This window comes from Vidua chalybeata, chromosome 3 (assembly GCF_026979565.1).
Source record: "Vidua chalybeata isolate OUT-0048 chromosome 3, bVidCha1 merged haplotype, whole genome shotgun sequence".
Classification (NCBI taxonomy): Eukaryota; Metazoa; Chordata; class Aves; order Passeriformes; family Viduidae; genus Vidua; species Vidua chalybeata.
This window is the reverse complement of record NC_071532.1, coordinates 49754511-49765401: the sequence shown is the minus strand read 5'-3', so window position 1 is coordinate 49765401 and position 10891 is coordinate 49754511. Positions and strand designations below refer to the sequence as shown.

The 10891-nt window shown below is 41.4% G+C and overlaps 1 protein-coding gene across 1 annotated transcript; it reads left to right on the top strand.

The window, feature by feature from the left end:
• The first annotated feature begins 2816 nt into the window (after nucleotides 1-2816).
• IL22RA2 (interleukin 22 receptor subunit alpha 2) lies at nucleotides 2817-10455 on the top strand. Its single transcript, XM_053937926.1, has 7 exons — nucleotides 2817-2918; nucleotides 4701-4819; nucleotides 5893-6043; nucleotides 6854-7032; nucleotides 8302-8471; nucleotides 8900-9078; nucleotides 10168-10455. The coding sequence occupies exons 1-6, from the start codon at nucleotides 2911-2913 to the stop codon at nucleotides 9053-9055; spliced, it is 783 nt and encodes a 260-aa protein (XP_053793901.1). The 5' UTR covers nucleotides 2817-2910; the 3' UTR covers nucleotides 9056-9078; nucleotides 10168-10455.
• The last annotated feature ends 436 nt before the right edge of the window (nucleotides 10456-10891 follow it).

The window sequence follows — 10891 nt, the reverse complement described above, 5'->3', positions numbered from 1 at the left end:
TTCCCCTTGGCCAGGGAAACCCCTGGAACTTGTATCTTTCCAGGTTTTATTGTCCAAAGTAGCTACCAGAAGTGTTTGTTCCTTCTGCTGCCCAATTTTTGATGACAAATATGAAGGCAAGCGTCCCAGTTCTGTGTGTCTTTTCCCAAGTGAAGGCCTGCCAACTCCCTGCCCTTCTTGTACCATCTGCTGAGTCAGCCCAGTGTGGTCTGGACCTGGTGATAAGATGCAGAGGCTTCAAACCACTCCCTACCAAAAAAAAAAAAAAAAAAAAAAAAAAAAAAGAAAAAATCAGTGTGTGGGTCATATCCTACCAATATATCAGGAGTTGCCTCAGCTGCCTCTAGTGGCAGTGTGTCAGAGAGCATTGGCACTACAGAATTGAGCCTTTCTTTAATAGGTGGGCCAAGAAAGCATGAGCAATGTTTGTGATGTACCTCTGCAGTTTTATCTGTGAGTTCTGTTGGCTGAGTGAGCACTTGGCATCTTTACTACACTATGAAGATTACCTAAGAAAAACCAACAAATTCTGGAATATTAATTTCACATGTCTCCAAGTTGGTAGTTTTTTATCTGCAGATGATTTGGTGAGGCATCCACAACCTAAAAAGTGTGTCTTGATGGGATTAAACAAGCTACAGCACTCCTTAGTGGTAGGAAAAAATAAAATTCTATGGTTTTTCAAGTGAGAAAAATGGACAATTTTAAGGGAGCTTGTCATTGAAATGAAAGACTTGGAGCTATTTTGGGGTTGGGTTTCAGTTCCTAATGAATGTTAGTGTTGGTTACTAACTTCCCAATCAATTCAGTGTGTTGCACAGTGTTAATAAGTACTGCATGTGTAAATGATGACTTGCTACTTTTGAGCCTTCAGCAGATTTTCATCTTTAATATGGTCAAAAGTCTCCCTATGTAGATGCAGCTACAGCATTGGAATTTCTAGCTGCAATCTTTAAAATGTTGACCCAAGCTCTTTAACAGTGAGAGATGAAGTTTGTGTGCAGGAAGCAGGGAAGGCACACACTGTGCAGTGAAAGTCTGCGTTGCTTCCTCAGAAACTTCTGTAAGAACTCGTGTGATGCAATGTCTCTTCCCTACAGGACAGGGAAGAAAAATCAAAAAAAGTCCCTCCTGCCTGACTGTAGGGGTTTTCTTTGCTTTCGTTTTAATTTTTGTGTAGTGTAGTGATTCACTTTCCCAGTCCCCACTGAGCTGGTGAAGGGCTGTCCTCCTGCACAATACACCAGAAGAAGCTGAGGGAGCTGGATCCCTTCAGCCAGGAGAGGTGGCACTCAGGAGAGAAATAATTGCCAACTATAGCCAAGGGTAGCATTTGCAGAAATGGCAGACTTTTGTCTGAAGCACCCAGTAAATCCACAAAAAAATCTGTCATAAAGTACAGCAGAGGAATCCCACTAGGATATGCAGGAGGAAATTCACATTAAAGGTGGTTAACTGTGGGATAAAATTGTCACTATCCCTGTGCTGAGGCTGGACAGGATGACCTCCAGAGTCCCCTCCCAAAACAGGTTTTCCTCTGAGTCCACACTGGCTGTTTAGAAAAGACTGAAAACTATGGCTCCAACTGTGAATAGCCTTTACGTCTAGAGTAACACAAACCTTTAGGTCTAGAGTAACACTCACTTTTTTTTATTTTTGTGTGAAATGCCACACATGAGAAAGAATTGCCTTGCCTCTGGCAGTTACTGTAAGTGTTCCCTGTATGCTTTTGGATATGCTTTCTTCATCCTCCTTCATCCTCATCCAGGCATGTAAACAAAACCCACCCTCACACCCACTGCAAATATCACACTCGCATCTGAAAAGCTAAAGGTCATGTTACAGTAGCAGTTTCAGGCTTACATTTTCTCCTCTTATGTATGGGAAACAACCCTTTCAAGGGCAAAAGAAAAGAAAAGAGTAACAAGGAGGTGGTCCTTTCAAATGAAATGAGTCAAGCAGCTTTCAGCAAAAATGTACTTGACTTTTACCTCTGGGTAGCAATAATCTGTCCTCAAGAGAAAGAAAGCTGTTTACCCAGCATTCAAATAGGTTTCTATTCCAGCAATGGAAAAAATTCTCATACACATGGTCTTCTACGTTGGTTCACAAAAGTAGCAGTTCTGCTGTTTCACAATGGTCTAGATCAGAGACATGCTGCAGTGTAAGCTAGGATGAGCTAGTAGCATAACTACTTATGTGGATTCTGCTGGGCTAAGTAATGCATTTTAACTTTCCATTTCTTCATAAAGTACTGTTCAGAGTCCCCTTAATATTGTTTACAAAAGTTCTCGTATTTTAAATAGCATTGCAGTGTGCATCATCCTGTGTTCCTCAATAGTTTACATTTTGAAATGTGCTATATACACTATATATATGCTGTATATGCACTATACACAGATTCTGTGAGACTCCAGACATATGTATGTATGTATGTATGTATGTATGTATGTATGTATGTATGTACATGTGTACGAACGTACGTGCGTGCGTGTGTGTGTGTGTGCAGCTGGTCCTTCTGACTGTGGTGATTTTTATCACACAAAGCACTGAAGCAGCATGACTGAGGCCAATGAGTAGCACAGGTGCTAATAGTCTGCTATTGCAACAGCGGCTGTTTCAATGACAACAGAAATTACGTGGAGAGATTACTGCAGAATGCTGAGCCCAGCTGCAGATAAAACACTATCGGAGTGCAGTGCACAGGAAACCCTGGGTGTTTTCCAACACCCATGTGACAGGCATTTCTTGCCCTGTCTCACCACATGGCACAGCAGCCTTTTCTGAGCAAAACCCACTGGCACCGGCAGGCTGGCCCCCAGCTCCGCTTTCCTAGGAGGAACCACCATCAAAGGGAACTTTGACAAAGGTCCACACTTCAGCTCCTGGCAATGGGCTGCTTCTCGGGATATGAGAAGGTGTGTACAATTCAAGTAAACAAATACATGACCTGTGACTAAACACTGATGACTTTTCAGTCTAGTGATTGGTTTGTAAAAATTCCCTATTCCTGTACTTGAGCTCATATAACATGATGAAATACTAATTGAATTTGGCGTGGGAAACTATTTAAAGTAAATAAATTATTTAAAGTTTTTAAAGAAAAAAATCTGCAGCCGGAGATAGACTTTCTGACTTCTGCCTTCATTTTGGTGGGGTTTCTTTCCTTCATTTTTTCTCAGTTCTTTAATTCCCTTAACTGGTTTGACTAATTCATTATTCAAAGCTACACAGTTAGCATTTTACTATATATGGGGCAGGTTTGGTGCTAGTATAATGAGGTATAGATGATCAGCTGAACTGAGACCCTGTGCCCATCTATCTGACCAAAATCAGCTTCTTGACTAAATGTTGTTCAGTTTGTTCAATATAACTGGTGGCCTTTAAATAAGTTCATTTGAACCAGAACTTGCACTTTTTTTTGACCTGACAAGTCTTCTGTTTCCACATTTTCCCAAAGTAAAGATGATTTCATGACAATTATTTTTTGTAGACAGGTAGACTTCACATCCGTTACTCCTTTTGTGGAAGTTGTTACACAGGGCTGCGCAAAGTCTTATAAAATTTGCATTCTTCTCCTTTTGCTTATCATCATGAGTTTGCAAAATAGAAAATATCCAGACTTTTGCTTAGTTGCACTAGTGCATGAGCAGTGAAGTACCAGTGGGTGTCAGCATCGGGGAGCTTTTGGGGAGGGAAGAGTAAGTGTTTAAGGCTAGGCAGTAGCATCACGTTCACCACCAGCAACCAAATTGTCTAAGGTTTCCACACATCACAGGAGTACAAAGCTCATCTCCCGCCAGGCAGACGTGCATGTGGCATTCAAGCATTTGCAAGCACAGAGTAATATTTTTTTCACCAGAGAGCCCCAGCATCCCCAACCCTGGGGTCAAGCTTGCAGGGATGGACATATTAGGCAGGCAGGATCCAGAGGATAACACTGACAAATGCCAATATTTGTGCAGGCAGTGTTGCAGCACACCTGCACCAGTTGATGCATACGGTTCCGAGCAGTCTGAAAGTCCAACCCAGAGTGGCACTTTGCCCTATGGGCTGGGCTTACCTTCCTAATTCCAGTCTGGAGGCTGTCAGTCCTGCAACTTCCCCAGCATCCCAGCATCTCTCCTGCAGACAGCATGGGATGAATGTGCTGCCCAACAGCCAGAGGTGATTTCACAGCCCTCATTCCTCCAGTGACAGCTCCTTAGATGATGTCCTGCCACCAGCACACCTGCAAACTTCATCTCTTGCTTTTGGCCCAGAGGCAGTCCATCAAACCCAAAGCACATCCCATGGGCAGGTCTTCTATATCTTTGGAGCAAAATTTCTTGTGTTCTTCAGCTCTGAGCAACTAGTGAGCTAAAAACAAACAAACAAACAAATATTTAAAATCCTAGCATTTTTAAGAAATGCAAGGAAGCAAGAAAGCTTCTGTGACAAATTTATGGGGTAAAGCAATATTGGCAGACATCATCTGGGAATTAGTGTTTTTTAAAAAGGACATTTTTCATAATGGCTTGGTTCATAATTACTTCCAAACTCTGCATGACCACAGCTGCCAAGAAAGAATGATTGCTCATGTTTAATTTAGAGCTACTCATATGTTTTGCAGTTAAATTAAACCAAAGCCAAACCGGGGAATTTGGAAACCACTGAAAATAAGGGGAACTCTGGAGTGCTTAACAATTACTTCCTCATAGGACATGCCCAAGAGGAAGAGAGGTGCTTTTCAGTCATGGAGCTGCTCTCCTAAGCATGAGGAGGATCATGCTTTCCTTCCTCTGCTTACTGATGCATCTGCTTCAGCATGAGACAGCTTGTAAGTAAGGGCTTTTTGCTTTTTTCCTGTATGGGAAGGGAAGGTGGGGGGGGTAGGAGGACAGGGCTTGTTATTGAATTTTTGGATGAGTCAAGAAATCTCTGTATCCTTTGGTGGGTTTCAAAAGCAAGTCACTTTCAAATTAGTTTGTTATTTTATCTTTCCAGGTTCTGAAATGCAGATAAAATGAATGTGTTGCCCATTAGATTTCTTCATGGCTGTATTACCAGTTTCAGCAGCCAGTACAAGTCTTATCTGATTCTGTTCTATGCCAGGATAAAAGCTGCTGTCATCCGGGTTGCAAAACCCACAAAAATATTAGGGTTTGAATGGCTCAGAGGTTGTTAACTGAATCTTTGAAAAGATTCAGTTTGAAAAGAGATGGTCTTGAAAACTGTTGGACAGCTTTTCCAGTGGTACAGACAGGAAAAGAAGTGAATTTCAGGTGGTTGTTTATTAGGCAGGAGCTGGTAAACATGACTGTGGCAACAGTTATAAAAGCTATAATTTCTTCAGGTTAAAGCTGAGTTGTGGAGTAAAGAGGGAAAGAGCACTTGACTTTTAAGTATTGATGGGGATGCCCACTGCAGACTCTGTGAACAGATGTGAAGGGTTTGTTTCCAGGGATGTGCATGAGGCATCTTTCACAGCAGCAAAGTCACTAAGAAAAAATATACCAATAAACCAACAAAAAAAAAAAAAAAAAAAAAAAACAAAAAAAACCAAAAAAAAAAAAAAAACAAAAACAAAAAAAAAAAAAAAAAAAACCAAACCCAAAATAACAAGGAACAAACAAACCTAAAACAAACAGCAAAAAAAAACCCACCTCAAACACTCAGACCACATAAAAGTATTCCTTTCATAGTTCTAAATGTAACTATGTAAAAGTAGTTCTTCTGTAACTGCTTGACTTCATGACTTGGAAAGTTTTGAATGTGAGATCCAGGAGACTTAACTTCCCTGTGGTCTGCTAGTCATGAAACGAAATGGTCTGTAGCAATACCCTCTGATTCCAGTATGGAGGAGTGTGCCTGTGATAAACACGTTATGTTATCATTCCTTCTTATCTGCAGCGCTTTTAGTTTTGGAAAACCAAGACCTGCAAGATTCGATTAAGCCACAGAAGGTAGAGTTCCATTCGTTAAATTTCAACACCACTTTGCATTGGCAGCCTGGGTGGGCCAGAGAGGCGAGAGATGCGCTCTACTTTGTGCAGTACAAAGTGTAAGTACTGGGGCCTCCCACTGTGCTGGGGCTTAGCCCTTCTGGGGCTAAAATGATTTCTCAGGTGACAAGATGTTCTCATTCCTGGGGAACAGCCACATCCTCCTTGACTGCCACCTCGCAGCTGTTTCTGCACTTACCAATCCCATGAGGTGCAGTCAAGCAGCATGAGGCAGGCAAGGAGTAACCACCTCCAGTACTATGCTCTGCACCCTCATTGACCAAGGGTTTGAAGCAAAATGTAGTTTGCAGGGGACCTCTGAAAGTCACTTGGTCCAGCCACCTGCTTCAAGCAGGTCTAGGTAGGTCAAGTTATTCTATAATAGAACATTAGAGGTATTTCAGTGTCCTACCTTGCCCACAGCACTGCCTCAGGGTGCCTTGCATGGAAAGATTGAGGTAACATTAGGGGCTGGTCTCCAGGGTCTGCTCCTATCCCTGGCACACTGGTGAGTGCCTGAAATCATTACTGCCCTTGGGAAACGGTTTGGTGAAATCCAGCATTCTGCCCAGCAGTGAACACACTGGCTAAGCCGAAGCTTGCCCACCTGTCCCATGGGGCAGCTAAGAGGTGGCTTCCGACAGGGCTGTTGACCCATGTCTCTGCTTTAGATTTCTTTCAGAAAAGACAGAAACCTGTAGCTCCCAAACACCCATGAAATCAACCTTCCCTGTTATCAAATTGAAGGCAATTAATTTCCATGGCAAGATGCTTGTCAGTGCCAAGAGAGTAAAACAGATGGCTGAGAATCTGCATGGACACAGGCAGTGATCCTTGAAGTTTACATCCTTCCTCCTCTTTCTCCATAGGTATGGGCAGAGCACGTGGCAAAACAAAGACGAATGCTGGGGGATTTCAAGCCATGTCTGTGACCTAACACATGAGACCTCTGATATCCAGGAGCCTTACTACAGCAGAGTGAGAGCAGCCCTGGCTGGTGTCTACTCCAACTGGAGCCTCAGCTGCAGATTCACTCCTTGGAGAGAAAGTAAGTGCAAACATACATGTCCCTCCGGAAGGAATTTGATCTTCCATGGCATGGAAAGCATCATTTCTGCTCACAACTTGCAAACCATGGGTAATCCTTTTCTAGCCACAAAGCTGTTTGTAAAGAAGTGAGTCAATAGCTCTCAGGTGAAGTGTTATGCCACAGTAATTCTCCACACACTTGAAAGCCAAGCGATAATGGCTAAATAGCCATTTACCAGTAATCAGGAGATCAAAAGATCCGTTTAATTCAACCTCTTCCTCTGGGCATGGAAATACACAAATCATTTTCAGGCATTTTTGGAGCTGCTGGAGGATAGGACTCAAGACAATAAAAAACGAAGCATTTTTTCTTTGTGGGGAGAAGAGAGAACAGAGCTGTGTGGTGTGTGGCCACCATCCTTCTCACATTTATGTGTTATCCTGACTGCAGGAAAGGACACAGAAAGGACATGTGCAAAGCTTTTGGTTAGCACTGTCATTATAGTGCCACAGTATGTTAGAAATGGAGGACTGCCCAAACGCTGAACAGTAGCAGTCTACCTACCAGTAAGTTCACCATGAATTAACTAGTTTTCCCCTCACTGGCCAATGCAAAATCAAATTGTCAGTGTGGGTCACTTCACAGCCCCGAAGTGCAAACCACCTTGAGCCTCCTGCACAGATGAAACCACAAGCTTTGACATAAAGTACCTTGCAGCAAAACCAGAACCAGAACACCTTGCCTTGTGCCACCTCCTCCTCCCGGAGAGATTCGTGTGGCAGCTGCTGCCCATGTCCCCACATTCCTGGTGCTGCACACACATGTATGCAGGCACTGGCTTCAAGCCTTAGCTGTGTTTAACCAAGCTGATTGCAAAATATTTCAAAGTGATGATGTAAACTGCATCCTTGGCACAGCTGAAATAGTTTAAATGGATGTTCTGTGCAGAAAGCATAAAGACAAATACAAGGGAAAAAGAAAATCAGGGCAATTTTGGAATTTTGCTTGATCAGTCAGCACTTAGCAACATCAGCTCTAAGGGATTTCAAAACTTTTGGCTCAAAGATAGATTTACAAACACAGGAAATGCCACCTCCAAAATAACAATAACCAAACCCAATAAACACCAAGAAGTAGGAATTTACAAAGTGTCACTTAAGGAATAAATACAGCATAATATATTGTTGGTAATATGAAATTTTTGAATAGATTCAAATTGCATTCTAGGAAATCGTTTTAGGAAATAAAACGATAACTGTGTTTATAGCTTTGGTTTTTTTTCCATAGCTATGATAGGACCTCCAATGGTAACTGTGGTTCATAGCAACAAATCCATAACAGTAAAGCTCCAGGCTCCACATTCTCCTTATAGAAGGAAGAGAGGCAGCAAAATACCAATGACAAATTATTATGATCTGCTGTTTCAAGTCTTCATAATTAACAACTTGCTAGATGAGGTAAGAGTATATTCAGATATGAACCCTTTACCATTGAATAGCCAGGAAAGTGCAGGCACACCATACCTGTTTTGCTGTTGAAACAGTCTCCTGGGATTGTGAGAGCAGCAATGACTGTACAAGTGTTTGAAAACAAAGTAGGCTTATTTTTCAGGAATTGAATTTGATTGAATTGAGTTGTAATTCCTCCCTGTATTATTTTCCATCAACTTCATAATCTATGACCTAGTTTAAAAAATTGGGACAGGAGAAGAATTTGGGGGGGAAGGGAATTTTCTTTAAAAAGCATAAGTAAGTTATTAATGCTGTTGAGATTGTGTAAGTCCATATGCTGTTCTGCATCCTCTGCTCTCATCAAACTTTACTCACAGACACACTTGCTAGGGAAATGTGCTTGACTGGCTCTTCTTTCTCCATGCTGTATGAAGCAACACAGGGTCCTGGTGTATGAAGGGAAAGACAAGGTTATTAAAATAGAAGATTTGAGGCCTGGAGTCAGCTACTGCATCGTGGCTAAAATGTACGTGCCAATGCTGGACCACAGCAGTGCCTACAGCAGCAGGCAATGTACCGTGCTGCAGTGACAGGGCTGGCACCACTGAGACAGGTAAGTCACTGTCTGAAACTGGAGATGACTCTGGAAGTCAAGATCTATCCCCTCACCAAAGGCAGATACTCTCCAAAAGTAGGGAAAAAAGTGTGTCATAGAAACTGCCATCCCACATGATAATATTAGCCGGAATACTTACATAATCTCAGATGCACGCCAGGTAAGAATGATAAGGCCAAGATGATTAGAGGAATGGGATAGATTATTTGCATGTTGGCACTGTCCTCAGAAATATCTGCTTCTTCCCTTTCTTTAAACAGTTGTACATAGTATAGTTAAATAGTTATACATAGTATGGCTTTCATAAATGCTTTTCTATCAAGTAATAATTAACTAGAAAAATGAGTGACCTCCAACTTTATTAACATGTAATTCTCCTGCAAGCTCTGCCAGCCTTTTCTGCTCAGAAATTGATCTGATGGATTAATTAAGATAAGTCTGTACCCTTTTCATGGACACTCTTCAGTGTAGTGTTTTAAAAAATAAATCAGTTATCAAATGTCATGAGTTCCCATGAGACAAAATGCAAGAATTATCTCCAATAGCTGATCTGAAAAATCTGGGGTTTTACTTACATCAATCACTAATCTATTGTCACATATCATATGCCTAGCCAAAAGATTTGCTAGCAACCCTGCCTTGCAGGTGCAAAAGCACAGAGAGTACAAAGACTTGACTTCATTGGAATTGGCCTTAGCAAGCTCAGATTTAGGGTAAAAGACGAAAACTGGAAAAACATCAGTTTTAAACTGGGCTTCTGTTCTTAGTTCTGTACCCTAAAACCATAGAAGTTTTCCTTTCTTCTGCTTCATAATATGATACATATCATTGGTGTCTCTTGAGTTTTTGTTGGTGGATTTAGGCTAAGGAGGAGTCACTTTCTAGGGGACTTTCCTGCATTTTTTCCTTGCTTGCCCTGTACTGTAAAGAGCTGGAAACTCAGGTTAGAGCTGAACTTACAAACAACTTGCAGAGGGACAGGACAAATGCAGGTGAATGGCATGTGTTGAATGTCAGTTCATTTTAATACCACCCAGCTTAAATGTATATGCTAGCAGCAATTCTTTTTTTTCTTCCCCATTACAGGGATAAAGGCAGAAGATGCCTTCCATCACAGGTCCAGCTGTAAATCAACATCTGCTGTCTATGTCTGGAATACATACTTGGATACTTTTTAAACTAACCTTTGCTGCATTAAATTATTTGATTATTTGATCACAATCTTTTTATGCTACATGAAGGTCATGAAGCCTTTGTATGCCCTGTATTACAATTTATGATGGTATATATTTGCATTTTCAAAGGTAACAGACTTGTAATATAAAAATAAAACCATGAAAAAAGTCTTTGTGGAAATATCCTTAAGATTGCTTTTAGGGGTTTTGTACTTCAGGTCTTGAAATTAAAATACCATAAAATTCTATAAAATAGAAGTTTCAGATATTTTATGTTTTCTACAATGATTTCAACAGAAAATGGAAAAAGTGTCCTTCCTTTAAAATAAGAAATGTGCAATACAGGAGTAATTCCGTGCTCACAGTGTCTTCATAGGACCTCCAGCATAATATTTCTCACAGTGAAACCAGTATGTGATTAGCCAGGAATGAATGTAAACTAAAACAGGAAAGATCCTCTCTTCCATTCAGTGAAAGACAGTTAAAGGAAAGAGACCCTCAGCAAGTTTGCTGATGAAACAGAGCTGTGGGGAGTAGCTGATAAACCAGAAGGCTGTGCTGTCATTCAGGGGGACCTTGATAGGCTGGGAAATTGGGTGGAGAGAAACTTAATGAGGTTCAACAAGCACAGGCTG